The sequence below is a fragment of the Hemibagrus wyckioides genome, linkage group LG13, assembly GCF_019097595.1.
Source record: "Hemibagrus wyckioides isolate EC202008001 linkage group LG13, SWU_Hwy_1.0, whole genome shotgun sequence".
NCBI lineage: Eukaryota > Metazoa > Chordata > Actinopteri > Siluriformes > Bagridae > Hemibagrus > Hemibagrus wyckioides.
The window spans coordinates 19028984-19051983 of NC_080722.1; the positions used below are offsets into that span (position 1 = coordinate 19028984).

A 23000-nucleotide genomic window follows, 5' to 3' on the forward strand; every position below is an offset into this window, starting at 1 on the left:
AGTAGGAGTGACGTAATGATCTCAGTTTCAAGAAGAAATGGGAAAAAGGCGGAGAAAGTTTGAGAGTAATATCGACGTAATGAAGCCCACTCGATTCAGCTCTTTGCCAGATTGTGTTTGGAAACTCACTGCAGAACTCATGAAATCAACACTAGGTTCAATCAAACACTCTCTCACATGGCTCTGGTCCAGATTCTTCACCGACATCATCTTCAGTCGAGATCACTCCACATCGATCAGCGTTAGACTAAGTCAGACATGTCGAGAGCAACAAATGAGGCCTGGGGCTTCATCTGTACTGAAAATGGGATGGCTATCTAAAGCGTGTATAGATCGCATCTCTCTCTGCTGGATAGTGTACATAGAATAATTATTGGATTTGAAGTGTTCAGTGTTCCTGATGGGCTTGCTCATCCACTTAATTAAATCAGGGGGAAAAAAAGGATGATTGCTCTGCCCTTGGGGCCCATTTTCCAAAACAACAGCTTCATCAATAAATCAGAAAAATGACAGAACAAAGCGGAAGTAAACAAGAAAAAAGAAAATATTCCAGACAAAATTATGAATAAAAATCCAGCAATTAAAGCTGAAAGCAGACAAATGGCACATTAGTTTCATGTTAATGGTGGCATGTAGCTTTGCAGCCTGGGTTTCCTGCTGAGGCTTTCACACAGCTCAGTAGAAAGGAAAACTCGTGCCAGGGGAAAAAAAAGAGTTTACAAAAAACAATAACTGCCAAATGATGAAGAAAATAAAGAATAGTGAGATTGAGACAGCTTCAGGAAAGAGTGATGCTGATGGCGAGACGCTATTGCATATTTTCATCTGGCTGAGAGTAAAAGCTGAAACATGGCGTGTTTTTACGAGTCCCTGTAAACACCTGGGACCAGGAAACACTGACAGTGTGGATAAATGAAATACTGAAATTGAAATCTCAGATGTAACTAAAGCACTATGGAGAAGTTACATGAGAGTTATACAAATTATTTTACAAATATTACTCATATTTCTTAGGCTAGATCTCACAAAATATTTTAAAAAAATCTATGTAAAATAATGTGATGTTCTGGAACAAGTGCTATTCTTTGCGATGCTGAGTGAGCAGAGTAAAAAAAAATCTTTCCAAAGAACTTTCTAGAACTTCCTAAATATTCCAAATCGAATTTCCAGCCGTTACAAAATGTTAAGATTCACCGTGAGACGGTAACAAAACTCTAAAGATGTTATCTCAATTATCCTAATGAAACAACATTAGCGTTAATAATAATAATGCTGAGCGTCATGTTTCCAAAACAGTGTGGCACAAAAAGGCTGCACAGATCCCCTAGAAGCGAAGAGAAAAGCCAAGTTCTAAAAGCTGCAGACACAAAACATTCATTTTAGCATTAGTTTAATGGCACGGCATTTTTCACACACTCCTCGATTAGAGCACACTTTTGTTGAATGCTTCTATGATAAATGCAAAAAACCAAGAACGACTCATTCTAATTGACGGCCCTCAAACATACCAACATTATCCAGAGAGCCGTGAAGAACAACAGAGAGCTGAGAGTGTGTGGGGATTGAGAGATGAACTGAGTGCTTTTATATATATATATACACAAAGCTAACAGATATTTTGAGAAGAGGTGGAGACGTACCGTACGGTGTTGTCCATGCGGGATACGGTGAGGTACGCTGCAAGGTTAGCTGTGTACGATGAGCAAACGATTAAGGTGAAGAGCCACCAGCTTCCCATCACGATCCGCAAAGCCACTGAACCCACCGCTGTGTCTCCGCCTGCAAGCAGGACAGTGTCATCAAACACTTCTGCTCTTAATCAGCAAAACCAATTTCACTACATGTGTCTTTCTGTCTGGGGAAACTCATCATATTAGGAGAAAATATACAAGTGAAAATTAAATATACACATCCTTAATAAAGAGCACAGTGGTACCTCGGTGTTTGACCTCAATTTGTTCCAAAAGTCTGGTTGAATACTGATTTGGTTGAAAACCGATTTATTTTTCCCCATAGGAAATAATGTAAAACGAATTAATCTGTTTCAACTTGATTGTTGAACTTTCTGTTTGGCAACATTGATGCCTGATTTCCCCTTTTTCTGAGACATGGCTACTGAAATTACACCACAAAAGATAGTGTGGGGTTATAACACAAGCACTCACAGATGATGCTTTCAGAACTGCTTCATCTCTATTGTCTATGCCAGGGTATGCCGCATGGAAAGCGTGTGTGGCATGGGTGTCACTAGGCCATTTCTACTCAGCCCCCCTGAAAATTCTGTGATTCTCTATAAACTGTACACATTGTACAATTGGTGACCGCCTCAGTCCCCTTTGAATTTCATATGAAAACAGCGGCAGACTTCGGCTCCTCCCTGTCTTTCAGCGCGTTCTTCAATCCGCAGACCGTGGCGTCGCAGAGCGAGGATCAGAGGACAAGTGTGTGTGTGTGTGTGCGTGTGTGATCAGGAAGACTTGTATTTGGCTTGTTCAGTACTCAAATGTTATACAAATCTATGCAATACAGTGGAATGCTGCAATACGTTTACTACCCCGTTAGTCAAACATTTATTTTATTTTATTCGTTTATTTATTTTTAATATATTTTACTATTATACCCTCATTGAGTCCCCCTTAAATGAAAATCCTAGAATCGCCCCTGGTATGCGGTCACAATAGTTCTTTGCAGGTCGAGTCGAATACAGAAAAATATTTTTGAAAACTGAAAATTTGTTCACATTAACATTCGTTCGAATTTTGTTCAAAATGTGGATATTCGTTGCAATCCTGTATTAAACAAGAATCCCCATTCCTGATGGTCGAAAATATTTTCGTACACCGAGGTCAAATTGACTCGAAAAATCAAATCGAATACTGAAAATTCAAACACAGGGGTGGTCGAGGACCGAGGTACCACTGTAAATGCATTTCTGGTTGAATCATGCTAAGATTGAAACTAGCAAAAACTAGCAGTCCTTTTTAAAATGACGCCATTTTTCTGTAGTTATATTGCCAGCTATACTGACACACAGCTTACAAATCAACTTAACTTTGTACAAATCATATGTTAGTAAAGAATCCCCAATCGGCTAATCCTTATCTCCAGAGGAAGATGGTGTGTCAGGCTAAACAAAAGTGCTGCTGTGAGCTTATTAGCCACATGCTAATTCCCCTGTCCTAATTCCACCATGTTCAATAAAAGGACAAATGTGGAGAAGTTGCATAGATTCTTTGCAGAGGCTTTTGTGCTACACCTATCAATCACCGCAGAGATTAGATGGTGGCAGGCTAAGGACCAATGGGACAGGGCCTCCCCTGATTTAATTACAGGCTGCTTGGCATAAAAGCACTTCAGTGGCAGAGTGCCAGGTGGTAATAGATGCAGATGGAGCATCACATTTGCTGAGCTGGTGGTTTTCTTGCTTTTTGGATCAGATGAAGCCGTTACTCAGTGTCTCCACACAAAGGCACCTCCAGCAGGTTTCTGTTCTTTAGTAGCTACTCTTCAAACACCACCATGTTTACCACAAGCAGCATCACAGCCTGCCGAAGATGCACTCTGGCCCCTCTGTCCCCAGCCTGTCTCTGTCTGCCTCCGTCTCTGACTTTATCTCTGTCACTGAACTGTCCCTGTCTATGTCTCTGACTTTATCTCCGTCACTGAACTGTCTCTGTCCCTGTCCCTGTCTTTATCTCCACCACTAAACTGTCTCTTTCTCCGTATGTGTCTTTGTCTGCCACTGAACTGTCTCTGTCTCCATTCTGCCTCTGTCTCTATCTCAGACACTGAACTGTCTCTGACTTTATCTCCGTCACTAAACTGTCTCTGTCTCTGTATCCATCTCTGTCTTTATCTTAGCCATTAAACTGTCTCTGTCTCCGTCTCTATCTCCATCACCAAACTGTCTCTGTGTCTATCTTTATCTCTGTCGATAAACTGTCCTTGTCTCTGTCTCCATCTTCACCTCCGTCACTAAACCGTTCTTTTTAAGAGACCATAATTGTATATTTCACCAGAATGACTACAGTTTTGTATTAGCCATTAAATGCGAGTGCTCCAGTACAGCAGGTGGCGCTATTATTATTGCAATATCATATCAGCTTCCCTCCTCAAAGTCATCCAGTTCCAATCTAATATACAGTTGATCATAGCTTATTTGTAATAATCAGTCACAGGTAGGGTTGTGTAGAATGTTTGGGCGAGGAGTTTTACCAATCTTCCATGTTCACAACAAGATGAGGGACACCTGACTCCACCTGACGTCATTTTGCTCCAGAGTTTTGTCCTGTTGTTTATGGAAGGCAGCTAAATGTCACCTCCATGTTTAGTCTCTAAAGTAATTTTTCTCACACAGTAAATATCAAGCTTTCATCACCTAGTTGTAGATCCAGATATAATAGTGAAATAACCCTGCTCCTGCTCCACAGTCAGAGTGAAATCAATGATTTACAATTCTTTTTTACCCTTTAGCTTTATTTTGGGAAATGAAGTATGCAGAACATTACTTGTGGTTGAGAAAAGATGGCTGAGATGTGAAAAAGAAACATATTTCAGTTTTCAGAAACAGACAAAGACAGATTCAGTAACTTAAACATTGTTCTGCTGCTATCTCTCGATGGTTAAAGGATGTTTTGGGAGCAGGAACCGAGCTCTCCACACTTACCCTGGTTTACAAAGGCGCCGTAAACAAGCCACACAGCGCTATGTAAAGAGTTGGACATGGTGGACGGGGCACCTGCAGGATTCTGGCAGCGCAGTGACTGCATGCGGTTCAGCAGGAAGATCAGGACTCCAACCACAGGAATGGCTGCTGCGATGCAAGCCCAGACAGCGAGGTCAAACGGAGCAAATAACGAGAAGATGTTAATCTTCTCCTCCGGTTTGCGCATCAGGATCCCTACTGAGTAATCCATGTAGCGCTTGCTGAAGTCCACTACATTCTCTCGCTCGGGTGTTATGGTGATGGCGGACACAGCCAGATCGGCTCTCTGCACAGAAAAGGGAGCAGAACCACACTAGAGATTACTGCCGAACCTGCCGTAAACACAAGTGCTTATAAATGTACACACTAATAAATTCTTCTGAAAGCTGAAATTCTTCCGAAGATCCACTCTTTAGCTCCCTCTCACCTTTCTCCACTTATTTCCTTCTAATTTTATTGTTCATTCATCACCTTTTCACATTAAAGTATTTCATTTCTCTGTTTCTCTGTTCTCCTACACATGGTTTTGTGTCCTGCTGCTCATTTTGCTTTTTAATTGCCCTGCATTATTCGATCTGCCTGTCCTTTGACCCCTGCCTGCGTTTTACCACAAGTTTTCCGCTAATTTGGATCTTTAATAAATGGCTTTGGGTTTCATAATTAAGCTGCAGTAGATTTTAGAGTTCTCTTTCAATCTACGAACCAACTGATGTCTCATGAAGCATAAAAATATAAACCAGTTTTCCAGATCTATCCACTGAGGATCCAGAGCATATTCTATACTGTTCCCTCATTCCCTTTGCTCTGACACTCTCCTGAAGCACTCACCTTGTTAATAAGTTCCCCAATCATGCCATTCCAGGAGCCGTTAGGAAGCTGAGAGCCATACTTGCTGTCTGCTACTTGGTAGATGTCGTATTTAAAGCCGAGGATCTTTGCCAAGGCATCAAGAACATCAATGGAGAATCCTTTGTACCTTTTGGGCTGCCCGAGAATGTTTTCTGCTACCATGACAAATGGGTCCTCCTTTAAAGAGAAGACATAGATCATTTACTATGATTGATTTTCCTGACAATTTCAAACAAGTGTGCAGCGTGTTCTTTCCTTTCTGAGCGCTGCTGGACATACGTGGTGTGATGGAGTGGGATTACACCAACGGCGTATTAACACAGTGTAATGAGGAGCATGAGGTGCAAAACCATGAACTGTACTGATAACGCCGCTTCCGCTCCGTGTTTCAATGAGAAAACTATTTCGTATGCAGTCAGACTGTGCGATGTTATAATACATAATGGATTTACTTCGAACAAAGATTAGACATTTAAAAACAAATCATTCTGAGATTACAAACTGACTGATGTGAATGACTCTCACCAACAGTGTGACAACTTTCACTGTGACCCCCTGCATGCCGTTCTCAATCCGACTCTCCTTCAGACTCCCGTTAAGGCCGTGGACCGAGTCCCATGTAGCTAACTGCAGGAGACATAACACACACACACACACACACAAGAAGAAGCCTTTATTTGTCACATATACATTACAGTACAGTGATTTTCATCACATATTCCAGCTTGTTATAAAATTCGGGTCAGAGCCATGTTGATCTCAGCCATGATACAGCACCCTGGAGCAGAGAGTGGTAAGGGCTCAACCCCCTGGAGCATAGAGTGGTAAAGGCCTTAGCACCCTGGAGCAGAAAGGGGTAAGGCCCTGGCAGTTGAACCAGTGGCAGTTGAACCAACATTGCATTATGAACCACCATTGTCCCAAGAGTTGAGATTCAAACATGTGACTGTTCATTAATTTAATATTTATTAAGAACATATTCTGTTTCTGCACTGGTTCAAACTTGACACCAAGGTGGGGAACAACATATTATAAAATTTTATACGTTTTTTTTTATATTTACCTGCTCCCCAAAAGCTTCTCAAATTCTCAGAACCACCAGTTTGCCTTTAAAGTACATAAAGAATCTGTAAAATCAGGGGTGGACACATCTGTAGCCCAGGACATGCTGCTTTTTCTAGACGAGTCAACAAGCAAGATATGAACTCCTACATTTCTTTATCTAAGCTCACCATATACTGTTATGTTCTGTTATTTGCCTCGTCAATTAAGTGTTAACAGAACTGGACCGCACTTTCACTCTTCCAGTACAGGACTAGCTAATGAATTTATGATACACACACATACACACACACACACACAGAGAAAGAGACCATGGTGGTGCAAAATATTCCCCTGAGCGGTACGTCCCAGCATCCATCGATCAACAAAAGTCATCACAGAGTCGTCTTGATTAATGTGTTTGTCTGGAAAAGCTTCTCTACTGGCACAACAAAGCAAGCCGTGACTCAAGCCCGAGAAAAGAACATCACACACTGAACCAAACCGCTGGCGGATAAAAGCTTTAGTGTACTATTATATATTTATCCTAATAGTCTTTTTGTAACTTCCTCTGAAGTTTCTAGTCCCTATGCTTTTATGACTAACAGAGAGCTCAGTGGTTTTAACAGCTGCTTGGTCTGAACTTGGCATCATGGATGTGAACGGTGGGACTATTTCACGCCTCTCACGCTCATCTGGCTCAGGAATGCTCGCTGCTTGCTGACGGCCAACCAAGCGCACATTATTATTCTAGATCAGGTGTGTTTACATCGGAAATATCCAGTGATATTAGTCCAAACCTTCCCCTGCTCCTGCAGCAAACCTGATGATGGACTAATTGGTTTTGCTGGAGTATTAGTGCAGAGAAAAATAAAACCATCCCAGAGCACGGATCTAAAAGAACATTTACGAATATCCAGCTAATGCGTTCGGCATCAGTGATATCAATTGTGTGCGAGTTTTAATTCAATAACATTGAAGCCAATAAAGCAATCCACATAAAGAAATCAATAAACATTCTCCACAAAGAGCCGGGTTATTGGACAGCATTTAAGCCTAACCATATTCCATTAAATGATCCGATGTGGTTTTAGATTGATCTCTGTACGAGTTCATCTACACACACACACACACACAAACACACACACACATAATCAGGATTATGCCTTAGATTAATGAAATATGCAGAATGTGTGACTGTTTTTTTTTTTAGTGAGCTGTCTTGTTAACCCTGTGGAGCGCCTGAGGAATGTTAAATGGAGAACCTCAGTGTAGTTCCTGCTCAGGCCTCTGCTTCAGATATTTCTTTCTGAGCTTCTCTGTAATAAGCTACTGTGCTGTGGTTCTGCATTAATAAAATGTTGTAGATGCACTAGGGTTTGCCAGCCTGGAGCTTCGAAATACCATTTTTCTAGTCCATAATATTCAGATAACTCTTCAGTGATTCCAGCTCCACCAGAGGTTTCTTGATTACACACATGAACTCCCTCCAGCAGCAGCTTGGCTCTTCACAAGGTGCTTTGCAGAAAACTTGTGATAGTGAAAGACTCATAAAAATCCTCATTTCCGTGCTGAGCCACTGCCAGAACAAACACAAAGTGAAAATAAAGACAAACTGCAGACACGACTTTTATAGAGTACAGTACATCTCCACAAAAGCTCCCAGTCGCAGGCGAAGGGAACAGGAAGCAGTGGCCTATTAGACTTCTCCCAAAATGGAGACAAAACTTCATCTGAAGCCAAAATGCACCAGGGGCAAAATTCTCTCTTTTTATTGCTGCTTTCTTGCTTTATTAAAACCTGAGTATGAGGTAGAGGTTCACCTGATACTAAGAAGTTTATCAGCCTGGAACTTCCCTTGCATAGGTCTTTTGTCTGTCTAGCAGAATGAACATCACCAAAACATTATCTAACACAGAGAATCACCTTACACTGAACATCTCCTGAACATCATCTAACACTGAACATCACCAAAACATTATCTAACATGGCACATCACCTGAACATCACCTAACACTGAACATCTCTTGAACATCACCTAACACTGAACATCTCTTGAACATCACCTAACAGTGAACATCTCCTGAACATCACCTAACACTGAACATCTCCTGAACATCATCTAACACAGAACATCACCTAAACATTATCTCACACTGAACATCTCCTGAACATCACCTAACACTGAACATCTCCTGAACATCACCTATCACTGAACATCTCCTGAACATCACCTAACACTGAACATCTCCTGAACATCACATAACACTGAACATCACCTGAACATCACCTAACACTGAACATCTCCTGAACATCACCTAACACTGAACATCTCCTGAACATCATCGAACACAGAACATCATCTAAACATTATCTCACACTGAACATCTCCTGAACATCACCTAAAACTGAACATCACCTAAATGTTATCTAACACTGAACATCAACCAGCACTGAATATCACCTAAACATCAGCTAAACATCACCTAACACTGAACATCACCTAGCACTGACTAGATACAAAAATAATACGCAACAAGCTGCTGTTATAGAAACATACTGCACTGAAGAGGAGCTGCGACACCCTGCTGAAGTCTGTGTTTGACTTAATGTCCATTCTGTGGAATATCTCTGAAACACACTCTCACTCTCACACACTCACATTCTCTCTCACTCTCACACTCTCTCTCTGTCTCTCTAACACTAACACTAGCTAAAACCTGACACTAACAATAGTATTAACTAATACTAACCACTAACAAACACTAACACTAACTTACCCTGACACTAACACTAACTTACCCTGAAACTAACACTGACAAACACTAACCACTTACATAAACAAACACTAACACTAACTAACCCTGACACTAACACTAACTTACCCTGAAACTAACACTAACAAACACTAACCACTTACATAAACAAACACTAACACTAACTAACCCTGACAATAACACTAACTTACCCTGAAACTAACACTAACAAACACTAACCACTTACATAAACAAACACTAACACTAACTAACCCTGACACTAACACTAACTTACCCTGAAACTAACACTAACAAACACTAACCACTTACATAAACAAACACTAACACTAACTAACCCTGACACTAACACTAACTTACCCTGAAACTAACACTAACAAACACTAACCACTTACATAAACAAACACTAACACTAACTAACCCTGACACTAACACTAACTTACCCTGAAACTAACACTAACAAACACTAACCACTTACATAAACAAACACTAACACTAACTAACCCTGACACTAACACTAACTTACCCTGAAACTAACACTAACAAACACTAACCACTTACATAAACAAACACTAACACTAACTAACCCTGACACTAACACTAACTTACCCTGAAACTAACACTAACAAACACTAACCACTTACATAAACAAACACTAACACTAACTAACCCTGACACTAACACTAACTTACCCTGAAACTAACACTAACAAACACTAACCACTTACATAAACAAACACTAACACTAACTAACCCTGACACTAACACTAACTTACCCTGAAACTAACACTAACAAACACTAACCACTTACATAAACAAACACTAACACTAACTAACCCTGACCCTAACACTAACTTACCCTGAAACTAACACTAACAAACACTAACCACTTACATAAACAAACGCTAACACTAACTTACCCTGACAATAACACTAACATAAACACTAACAGACCTTAACACTAATACTCATTACCAATAACAAACAGTAACTAACTAAAATACTAACACTAACACTAACAACACTAACACTATTAGTCACTAACCCTGACACTAACACTAACTCTAGCTAACACTAACATTAACATTAACAAACACTAACAATAAATTATTAATACTAACACCAACAAACACTAATTCTAACAAATATTAACCCTGACACCACCACTAACAACCAGTAACACTAACAAACACTAACTAACCCTGACATTTGCACTAATATTAACTAAAAACTAACCTCTAACACTAACAATAACTAATTAATAACTAATGCCAAAAAAACACTAACAGTAACTAAATAAAACTAATACTAACGTCAACACTAACAAACACTAACCAAAACAAACATAACCCTAACAAATACTAACCCTAACCCTGACACTACCACTAACAACCAGTAATACTAACCCTAACACTAACAAACACTAAATCTAGCTAACACTAACAATAACAAACACTAACAATAACTTATTAATACTAGCACCAACACTAACACACACTAATCCTAACAAATATTAACCCTGACACTACCACTAACAACCAGTAACACTAACAGTTACTAACACTAACAAACAATAACACTAATTATCACTAACTCTGACACTAACAACCAGTAACACTAACAAACACTAACTAATCCCACCATTTACACTAATATTAACTAAAACTAACCACTAACACTAGCAATAACTAATTAATACTAATGCCAACAAACACTAACAGTAACGAAATAAAACTAATACTAACATCAACACTAACAAGCACTAACCACAAAAAAAACATAACCCTACAAATACTAACCCTAACCCTGACACTACCACTAATGACCATGAACACTAACCCCAGCACTAACAAACACTGACACTAACACTAACAAGACGACTAACTAACACTAAGACTAGCACTATCACCCAGCACACATTCACCTGGCTACTGGTCCAGAAACCAGTTTAATCCTGCTTCAGCCTCTTCCTTCTAACACTACTGTTCATTATAATGTCCATTCCTACAGCCTGAAACACATATGAAGCAGAAACATCTCCTAAAACCTCCAGAACGTTTGACCTGGTGGTCCTGTAGTGCAGCTCAGTGCTCCATCTCAGACACTTTCCTCCTTCCTAACAAACTCACAGCCAAGGTCAGCTAGGGAATGTGATGGGGTTAAAAGTCACGCTGCTGCCCTGTCCGTCACAAACACTCGACAACACGGACTGATGATCTCGAAGAGCCCGAGGCTCGGAGAGCCGACCGACCGATTCATCAACATCTGTCAGATTTTCTCACTCTGTGTCAAACTTCTTACTACAGTGACAAATGAAATTCAGGACATGACGGATGGTGTATCAGAACGGAGGCTTGCGGGAAGTAAAGAGGACGACTCAAGCTCAAAAGACTTTGAAATAAATCATTTGTTGCTTATCATGTATCTCGCCTCGCCTTACTGAGGCAGACTGACAGCTCTGTAAATACACAAACACCCCACAAACATCCCATTTGTTATGAACTATGAATTAAAGAGATTTTACTATTTTATATTACAGTACCATATTACAGATCTAGCTCTATACTGTATGTAGAAGCTATAACTACTTTCCTCATATTACTGTACCGTACAATGCTACATTACACAAGTTACTTACTGTAACAGCCAGTGATATTACTGTACTGCATGACCATATCACATACGCCGATAACTGCGGTTCTTTGCTTAGAGTTACATTACTTCTTCTTGCACTTTTAGCCGCTCCCTGTTCGGATCATCTGGTCTGCAGATGATCTCAGAGTTCTTCACAACTCTTCAGTGGTGTTTTAGCTCCCTATTTTAAGTTATATTACAACTCAATATTAATTATAGTTACATTATATATATATATATATATATATATATATATATATATATATATATATATATATATATATATATATATATATATATAAAACATGTAGCACTAAACTACATTAGCTGGAGTAATATTACTGTACTACTGTATGTTCACTATAAAAATTAAATAATTTTCTAATAATTCTTTTCTAACATTGTTCTCCATGTTGCTCGTAATTTTTTGATAATTTCTGCATGCGTGTGTTTAACTTTATCTATAAAGGTATTTCTGATTGACAGGTGAACGAGTGGAGGTTCTCTTTGGAGGGAAGTCGATGCTGCGTCATGGCTGATGCTATGGGAACGCTCCGATGTGGAAGTTGTGTCTGAAGCTCTGTGTGAAATCACGCCCATTTATCGGCTCGGGTAGGTCTTGTGACGAAGCGGAGTGCACCAGCAACACCATAAAAGGGTATCTATTAGCGGGAGTGGACGCCCGGGGTGTGGCTAGCGACGTAGCATCTCGTTCCCTTCTCAGAGAACCGGGTTACATACTTAACCTGGTGTAGTTTTCACCACCACACACACACTTTTCACTTTGTTTATATACAGTGTATACAGTGCAAAACCTAGCAAACAAACCAAATACCAAAGGAAAATAGAGGACATTTCACTGTGATTCGGAATCAACAGAATAGTGTCTGTGTGAAAGTGCACTATAATTACTGTTCTTCTTCTTAGCAGTGTGAAGAGTAATGAAAAAGAAAAAGCTGTTATTTTTTTTGTCCGTGGAAAAGGTAATGGGTTCTGTCACATTAGGAAATGAGATTTGCAGCACTAGGAGCTTGCATCTTTTTCAAAATTGAGAAAAAACTATGTGCTCGCTCATCATCTCCTGTTAACCGGAGGGAAATGGTACTGGAAGGTTAATACCTGGACAGAGATGATTCTGTGAGCTTGACAGTTACTCGACCGTGGAGTTTATGTTCAGTACTACTTCCCAATTATCTCCCATAAACATCAGCAAAACAAATCTTTTTGTAACTGTTGTAGTATCTGGTAGAAATTTAGCCAGCATCTGCCATCTTAAGTTCCTCAATGCGTTTTCTTATTTATTTATTTTTTTACAGCAGAAAGTCTATTGGGAAAAAAAGAGGATGCAATTCCCACCTTGTTACGTCTCTGCTTATTAGATTTTCTAGAAGACCCACTTGTATTTTCTTAAATGGGATTCCATAAACTGTGGCTCTCTTTTGTCGAGCAATATTGTCTCAGAGAAATGGAAGCTACCAGCAGTGGTAAATGTATAGATGAAAAAAAACCCCCAAAAAACAGGCTGGCGAGAATGAAAGAGAACAGGAAGAAGAAAATAACACCTCAATCTCCATTACTCTTAATCTGTGAGCTGCTCTATCTGCTGGGGGAAAAGGCATGAGCAAAAAGAAGAGAGATTGGAGATTAAGAGAAGACGAGAGAGGATGAGACGTGGAGACTGAACCTCTGACAGAATCTGTTCAGAGCTGGCTGCGAGGTTCCTGCTTTTCTTTTAGCCTCAGAAAGCCTTTCACATTCAGCCTGGAGATGTAGAATGAGTTTGGGCTTTAAATTCATGACACATGTCAAATAAACAGCAGCGCTCCTCATTTGTCTCCATAGCGAGTTGGAGATGGAGTCGGCTGGATGGATGTCTTGTTGGGAGGTGCTGGTTTCGGTGAGTGAGGCTGAGCCTCTAATAAAGAACAACAACGGGACTGAGTGCACTTGACGTGCCATTAGCTGTCTTTGCCTTTCATTACAGCTAATAAATGCGCCGAGTGGGTGAGGGGAAACCGGTGGCCTGTGGGAGTGTGTGTATGTGTGTGTTCCTGCAAGCTAAATGGCCATGGTCTCAGGAACCTAATGGCCATAATGCGATATGCTGGGTTCATAATTCAAGTCGGGATGCAGGGTGATTAAATCTTCATTAGCAGCGGACGGGTTCGGTCCTCTCTCCTGTAATTTACATTACTCTTCATTTTTAAACAATAGATGGGAGGCAATGGATTGGTGAAAACAAAAACAAAAGCATAAAAAGATAGATAGATAGATAGATAGATAGATAGATAGATAGATAGATAGATAGATAGATAGATAGATAGATAGATAGATAGATAGATAGATAGATAGATAGATAGAAAATGTATCTAGGATTATGAAGAGAGAGATTGACATTTATGGAATGTGCTTCTCGTCAGTCTTAACTCCAGTCCACCCGCCCCATGAGGAGTTGCTTAGCAGCAAAACAGCCACATGCTCCACATAAACACACAAGGAGGTGTGGAGTCTCTGAGCAGAATGGGGTATCTGATGTAATACCATCTGATCCTGAGGTCATGTTTCCGTCTATGTGGAGTTTTATATGTTATCACCCTGTATGTGTGGGTTTCCTCTGGGTTCTCCAGTTTCCTCCAAAATCACAGTATGCTGAACTACCCCAGTGTTAACAGGAGAGATCCACGTTCCTCAGTTCCCGGAACTTAAATTTAAGTCACAAATGATTCTTTGATTCTATTCTTTTCCCCACTTATCCTGGTGGACCACTAGGATCCAGCTGGGGGAATTTCCAGATTACATTTCTGGCATTTGGCACACACCCTCATCCAACTATACCCTTATGAACTTACATTTTATCTCATTTTATACAGCTGAGCAATTGTGGATTAAGGGCCTTGCCCAAGGGCCCTGCAGTGGCAGCTTTGAACTCACAACCTTCCAATCAGTAGCCCAACTTCTTAACCACTAAGCTACCACATCCCCTCCAGAAGTTCCTAGGATATGATCTCTCCAGCGAGTTTTGATACAGCTCTATCAGGAACCAACCAGGGCTTGTACAGTATGTTGTTTAAACCACCTCCTGATTCAGACAAATAACAGCTTTGAGGGTCTTTCAGATTACTGATCTCCTCACCCCACCATGGACAGTGATCCCAGCAACTGTGCTGAGGAACCCCATTTCCAACCGCTCTCCAACCGTATCATATATACTATAGAAAGGCTCATCTTGATTGGGTTAATGTCAGTGAGATATGCCCCTGGGGGTGGTGTCCGGGTTACCTGAAATGATGAGATATTGGTCGGTCAGGCAGCAGGCGTGTAGGTGTGTAAGCTACAGTATAGGTTGCAAATATACAGTGGTTGAAATAAGAAATAAAATAAGAATTGAACACGTCACCATTTTTCTCAGTAAATATATTTTTAAAGGTGCTATTGACATGAAATTTTCACCAAACCAAATCAAACCATAGATTTATAAATTATGTTATGTGTACTAATGTGGAATGACACAGGGGAAAAGTATTGAACACGCTTACTGAAATTTATTTAATACTTCGTACAAAAGCCGTTGTTGGTAATGACAGTTTCAAGATGTCTCCTGTATGGAGAAACTAGTTGCATGCATTGCTCAGCTGTGATTTTGGCCCATTCTTCCACAAAAACACTCAAATCTTCATCTTTCTATAGATTTTCATTTGGGTTTAAGTCAGGTGATTGGCCAGGCCATTCTAGCAGCTTTATTTTCTTTCTCTGAAACCAAATGAGAGTTTCATTGGCTGTGTGTTTGGGATCATTTGGGTCTTGCTGAAATGTCTGCCCTCATGTCATCTTCATCATCCTGGTAGATGGCAGCAGATTTTTATCAAGAGTGTCTCGGTACATTTTTTCATTCATCTTTCCTTCAATTGCATTAAGTTTGCCAGTACCATATGCTGAAAAACAGGCCTACACCATAAACTTCACTGTTGGTGTGGTGTTTTTGCGGTGCTAGCTGTCCTCCAAACATGCGTGTGTATAATGGCATCCAAAGAGTTCAATTTTGGTCTCATCTGACCAGACTATATTCTCCCAGTATTTCATAAGCTTGTCTAAATGTTGTGCAACAAACTTTAAATGAGCTTCAACATGCTTTTTCTTCAGCAATGGAGTCTTGCACAGAGAGTGTGGATACAGTCCATGGCGGTTGCATTACTTATCGTTTTCTTTGAAACAATTGTACCTGCTAATTCCAGGTGTTTCTGAAGCTCTCTTCTAGTGGTCCTTGGCTCTTGGACAACTCTTCTGATCATTCTTTTCACTCCTCTGTTAGAAATCTTGTGAGGAGTACCTGGTCATGGCCAGTTTATGGTGAAATGATGTTCGTTCCACTTCCAGATTATGGCCCCGACAGTGCTCAGTGGAACATTTAGAAGTTTTGAAGTCCTTCTGTAACCAATGCCATCAATAAGTTTCTTGTGTGACACCTTGGTAATGAGACACCTTTTCATAGGCCATCAGATGGGACTGAACCAGCTGATTTTATTTTGCACTGATAAGGGATAGGATTGCTTTCTAATTAAGTCTCTTGGCTTTCCATGCCTTTTTGCACCTCCTTTTCTTCTGTTCAGTACTTTTTCACTGTGTCATTTCACATAATTACACACAACTGTTACCATCTGGTGAAAATTTCATGTCACTAGCACCTTTAGAAATATATCATATCACTAGAAAAATGGTGGTGACGTGCTCAATACTTTATTTACTTTATTTTACCCGCTGTACTTCAAGTTTACTACATGCACATGTACACACACACACACACACACACATTGAGATCCAAGCAAGCACCTCTGCTTACCCTGTTTGGATCTGAAGGATTAAAAGTAAAATCCATTAGAGGGAAGAGTAGAGCTGAAGCATCCTTTGGCTGTACTGGAATGTATTGACTACTGATTCTGCATGTCAGGGTTAAACGGGGAGACGGTGGACGAGGCGCTTGGTGGAAACCGCAGCAGCATCAATGTAAATGTAACTCTCATGTAATAAGAGTTTCTCTCTTTCTAAAAGAGAGAGAAAGTGATGGTATGTCTTGCTAAAGTGTTCTAACCTGGAGTGTTCTAACCTGGAACTGCCCTATGTGGACAATTACACACACACACAGACACACACACACTGGCCATTTTGTGTGCATGAAGTTAGATGCAATTAGACTGCAGGATGCATGAGAAAGAAAGAAAAAGAAAGAAAGAAAGAAAGAAAGAAAGAAAGAAAGAAAGAAATATGTTTGAGAATTCCATGATTAGCTCTGTAATTTATTCAGCGGTAATAAAATGCCACAATATCCTATGCTGGAAGCAAAAGTGTGTTACAGTGATATGTGTGTTTTATACATACAATGTTGGACAATGAAACTAAAACGCCTGGTTTTAGACCACTATAATTCATTAGTATGGTGTAGGGCCTCCTTTTGCGGCCAATACAGCATCAATTCGTCTTGGGAATGACAGATACAAGTCCTGCACAGTGGCCAGAGGGATTTTGAGCCATTCTTCTTGCAGAATAGTGGCCAGGTCACTACCTGATGCTGGTGGAGGAAAACGTTTCCTGACTCGCTCCTCCAAAACACCCCAAAGTGGCTCAATAATATTTAGATCTGGTGACTGTGCAGGCCATGGGAGATGTTCAACTTCACTTTCATGTTCATCAAACCACTCTGTCACCAGTCTTGCTGTGTGTATTGGTGCATTATCATCCTGATACATGGCACCGCCTTCAGGATACAATGTTTGAACCATTGGGTGCACATGGTCCTCCAGAATGGTTCAGTAGTCCTTGGCAGTGACGCGCCCATCTAGCACAAGTATTGGGCCTAGGGATTGCCATGATATTGCAGCCCAAACCATCACTGATCCACCCCCATGCTTCACTCTGGGCATGCAACAGTCTGAGTGGTACGCTTCTTTGGGGCTTCTCCACACCGTAACTCTCCCGGATGTGGGAAAGACAGTGAAGGTGGACTCATCAGAGAACAATACATGTTTCACATTGTCCACAGCCCAAGATTTTCGCTGCAGGCACCATTGAAACCAACGTTTGGCATTGGCACGAGTGACTAAAGGTTTGGCTATAGCAGCCCGGCCATGTACATTGACCCTGTGGAGCTCCCGACGGACAGTTTTGGTGGAAACAGGAGAGTTGAGGTGCACATTTAATTCTGCAGTGAGTTGGGCAGCTGTGGTTTTATGTTTTTTAGATACAATCCGGGTTAGCACCCGGACATCCCTTTCAGACAGCTTCCTCTTGCGTCCACAGTTACTCCTGTTGGATGTGTTTCGTCCTTCTTGGTGGTATGCTGACATTACCCTGGATACCGTGGTTCTTGATACATCACAAAGACTTGCTGTCTTAGTCACAGATGCGCCAGCGAGACGTGCACCAACAATTTGTCCTCTTTTGAACTCTGATATGTCACCCATAATGTTGTGTGCATTGCAATATTTTAAGCAAAACTGTGCTATTACTCTGCTAATTAAACCTTCACACTCTGCTCTTACTGGTGGAATGTGCAATCAATGAAGATTGGCCACCAGGCTGGTCAAATTTAGCCATGAAACCTCCAACACTAAATTGGCCAGTGTTTCAGTTTCATTGTCCAACCCCTGTATATGCATCAATCAGGCATAACATTATGACCACGGGCAGGTGAAGGGGATAACACTGATTATCTCCTCATCATGGCACCTGTTAGTGGGTGGGATATATCAGGCAGCAAGTGAACATTTTGTCCTCAAAGTTGATGTGTTAGAAGCAGGAAAAATGGACAAGTGTAAGGATTTGAGCGAGTTTGACAAGGGCCAAATTGTGATGGCTAGACGACTGGATCAGAGCATCTACAAAACTGCAGCTCTTGTGGGATGTTCCCGGTCTGCAGTGGTCAGTATCTATCAAAAGTGGTCCAAGGAAGGAACAGTGGTGAACTGGCGACAGGGTCATGGGGGGCATAGGCTAATTGGGGAGTGAAGGCTGGCCCTGTGTGATTTGATCCAACAGACGAGCTACTGCTCAAATTGCTGAAGAAGTTAATGCTGGTTCTGATAGAAAGGTGTCAGAATACACAGTGCATCACAGTTTGTTGCGTATGGAGCCGCATAGCCAGGTCAGGGTGCCAATGCTGACCCCTGTGCACCACTGAAAGCACCAACAATGGGCACATCAGAACTGGACCATGGAGCAATGGAAGAAGGTGGCCTGGTCTGATGAATGACGTTTTCTTTTACATCACGTGGCTGGCCGGGTGCGTGTGGGTCACTTACCTGGGAAACACCCCAGCATTTTGAGATATTAAGGCTTAACCTCGATGAAGCTGCACAGTATAAAGAGCCATTGAACTGGTGATTAGCAGAGGAACTGCTAGAAACTTTTTCGTGCGTATTAAACAAAATCACTAAATTTCACAGTGTGAGAAATGAATATATTTACTTTGACTTTATGGTTATCTTATGTTTTTTTGCCCAGATGTCTTGCCACAGAGGGATTGTGTTTATTTTCTCATGATAAATGCAGTGAATGTATTGTTATGAAGCTAATGCTGTCACATTTACTGAAATATGGCTTATTGTCCCTCATTCACTTTTCTAACAATGACAGATTGTTCAGCATATCTTTCTCTCTCTCTCTCTACACACACACACACACACACACTCACACACACACACTGACATGCTTGGTAGAACTATTACAGTTTTTTTGTATCTGTTTGTGAGTTGTTGTGGTGAGCGTGCACTTGTGTCAGGATTGAAAATGATTAAATGATTATCTTGAACCACAATAAAATCTGATGAAAGATCGTCTATTCAAACATTTGAGTGTTTCTGTCACTTTCTGTTCTTCTCTGAGGTGTTATTGCTGTGCAGTCAGCACTGAGACGATACACTCAGATATAATACACTCAATAGACTCAGACATTTTAAACAAAAGATCTTCATGTATCATGTATATCATGCATATCATATATCTCTGTTTATCAGGATATTACAGTTTAATCTGAGTTTCACAAACAGAGCGGAAATGTCAAAAGACATTTGTAAGTTAAAATTCTAAAACTAAAAATGGAAAAAAATAGTAATGTAAAGATGCAAGAAACAATACATACACTATATTGCCAAAAGTATTTGCTCACCTGCCTTGACTCGCATATGAACTTAAGTGACATCCCATTCCTAATCCATAGGGTTCAATATGACGTCGGTCCACCCTTTGCAGCTATAACAGCTTCAACTCTTCTGGGAAGGCTGTCCACAAGGTTTAGGAGTGTGTTTATGGGAATGTTTGACCATTCTTCCAGAAGCGCATTTGTGAGGTCACACACTGATGTTGGACGAGAAGACCTGGCTCTCAGTCTCCGCTCTAATTCATCCCAAAGGTGTTCTATGGGGTTGAGGTCAGGACTCTGTGCAGGCCAGTCAAGTTCATCCACACCAGACTCTGTCATCCATGTCTTTATGGACCTTGCTTTGTGCACTGGTGCACAGTCATGTTGGAAGAGGAAGGGGCCAGCTCCAAACTGTTCCCACAAAGTTGGGAGCATGGAATTGTCCAAAATGTCTTGGTATGCTGAAGCATTCAGAGTTCCTTTCACTGGAACTAAGGGGCCAAGCCCAGCTCCTGAAAAACAACCCCACACCATAATCCCCCCTCCACCAAACTTTACACTTGGCACAATGCAGTCAGACAAGTACCGTTCTCCTGGCAACCGCCAAACCCAGACTCGTCCATCAGATTGCCAGATGGAGAAGCGCGATTCGTCACTCCAGAGAACGCGTCTCCACTGTTCTAGAGTCCAGTGGCGGCGTGCTTTACACCACTGCATCCGACGCTTTGCATTGCACTTGGTGATGTATGGCTTGGATGCAGCTGCTCGGCCATGGAAACCCATTCCATGAAGCTCTCTGCGCACTGTTCTTGAGCTAATCTGAAGGCCACATGAAGTTTGGAGGTCTGTAGCGATTGACTCTGCAGAAAGTTGGCGACCTCTTCGCACTATGCGCCTCAGCATCCGCTGATCCCGCTCCGTCAGTTTACGTGGCCTACCACTTCGTGGCTGAGTTGCTGTCATTCCCAAACACTTCCACGTTCTTATAATACAGCTGACAGTTGACTGTGGAATATTTAGGAGCGAGGAAATTTCACGACTGGATTTGTTGCACAGGTGGCATCCTATCACAGTTCCACGCTGGAATTCACTGAGCTCCTGAGAGCGACCCATTCTTTCACAAATGTTTGTAAAAACAGTCTGCATGCCTAGGTGCTTGATTTTATACACCTGTGGCCATGGAAGTGATTGGAACACCTGATTCTGATTATTTGGATGGGTGAGCGAATACTTTTGGCAATATAGTGTATTATAAATATATATGCTTTATAGCCTATGTTTAGGCTGAACAAGTGGCAAAAGAGGAGAACTCCTGCAGTTTATTAACCAAATTTAGTGTGAAGTGTTGAGTATGTGGTGTTGAGTGTGTGTATGTGGTGCTGAGTGTGTGTATGTGGTACTGAGTGTGTGTATGTGGTGTTGAGTGTGTGTGTTAGGTGTTGAGTGTGTGTATGTGGTGCTGAGTGTGTGTATGTGGTGTTGAGTGTGTGTGTTAGGTGTTGAGTGTGTGTATGTGGTGTTGAGTGTGTGTATGTGGTGTTGAGTGTGTGTATGTGGTACTGAGTGTGTGTATGTGGTGTTGAGTGTGACTATGTGGTGTTGAGTGTGACTATGTGGTGTTGAGTGTGTGTATGTGGTGTTGAGTGTGACTATGTGGTGTTGAGTGTGTGTATGTGGTGTTGAGTGTGACTATGTGGTGTTGAGTGTGTGTATGTGATGTTGAGTGTGACTATGTGGTGTTGAGTGTGTGTATGTGGTACTGAGTGTGTGTATGTGGTGTTGAGTGTGTGTATGTGGTGTTGAGTGTGACTATGTGGTGTTGAGTGTGTGTATGTGGTGTTGAGTGTGACTATGTGGTGTTGAGTGTGTGTATGTGGTGTTGAGTGTGACTATGTGGTGTTGAGTGTGTGTATGTGGTGTTGAGTGTGACTATGTGGTGCTGAGTGTGTGTATGTGGTGTTGAGTGTGACTATGTGGTGTTGAGTGTGTGTATGTGGTGTTGAGTGTGTGTATGTGGTGTTGAGTGTGACTATGTGGTGTTGAGTGTGACTATGTGGTGTTGAGTGTGTGTATGTGGTGTTGAGTGTGACTATGTGGTGTTGAGTGTGTGTATGTGGTGTTGAGTGTGACTATGTGGTGTTGAGTGTGACTATGTGGTGTTGAGTGTGTGTATGTGGTGTTGAGTGTGACTGTGGTGTTGAGTGTGACTATGTGGTGTTGAGTGTGACTATGTGGTGTTGAGTGTGTGTATGTGGTGTTGAGTGTGACTATGTGGTGCTGAGTGTGTGTATGTGGTGTTGAGTGTGACTGTGTGGTGTTGAGTGTGACTATGTGGTGCTGAGTGTTAAGTGTAAGGTGCAGAGTATAAGACTGTTGGGTTGAGTGTAAGGTGTTGAGTATTGGGTATGTGGTGTTGTTGACTGTGAAGTGTTGAGTATGGGTATGTGGTGTTGAGTGTCAAGCATGAGATCTTGAGCATGTGTATGAGGTGCTGAGTGTGAGTATGTGGTGTTAAATGTGTAAGGTGTTCAGTGTAAGGTGCAGAGTGTAAGACTGTTGTGTTGATTGTAAGGTGTTGAGTATTGGGTATGTGGTGTTGTTGACTGTGAAGTGTTGAGTATGGGTATGTGGTGTTGAGTGTCGAGCGTGAGATGTTGAGCATGTGTATGAGGTGCTGAGTGTGAGTATGTGGTGTAAAATGTGTAAGGTGTTGAGTGTTGGTTATGAGGTGTTCTTGAGTGTGAGGTGCTGAGTATGAGTATGTGGTGTTGAGTGTAAGGTGCTGAGTGTTGGGTATAAGGTGTTGAGTGTTAAGCATGAGGTGCTGAGCGTGAGTATGTGGTGTTGAGTGTAAGATGCTGAGTGCT

The 23000-nt window shown here is 41.3% G+C and overlaps 1 protein-coding gene across 3 annotated transcripts in view; it reads right to left on the bottom strand.

Moving 5' to 3' along the window:
• The window catches only part of grid1b (glutamate receptor, ionotropic, delta 1b), a 380520-nt gene that overhangs the window by 27248 nt on the left and 330272 nt on the right, over positions 1-23000 (bottom strand). For all 3 annotated transcript variants that reach the window (XM_058406709.1, XM_058406710.1, XM_058406711.1), the window contains exons 9-12: positions 6080-6181; positions 5534-5731; positions 4667-4991; positions 1641-1779 (exon numbers count right to left, since the gene is read on the bottom strand). In XM_058406709.1, coding sequence (XP_058262692.1) covers positions 1641-1779; positions 4667-4991; positions 5534-5731; positions 6080-6181 — 764 coding nt within the window. The remainder of the gene's footprint in view (positions 1-1640; positions 1780-4666; positions 4992-5533; positions 5732-6079; positions 6182-23000) is intronic.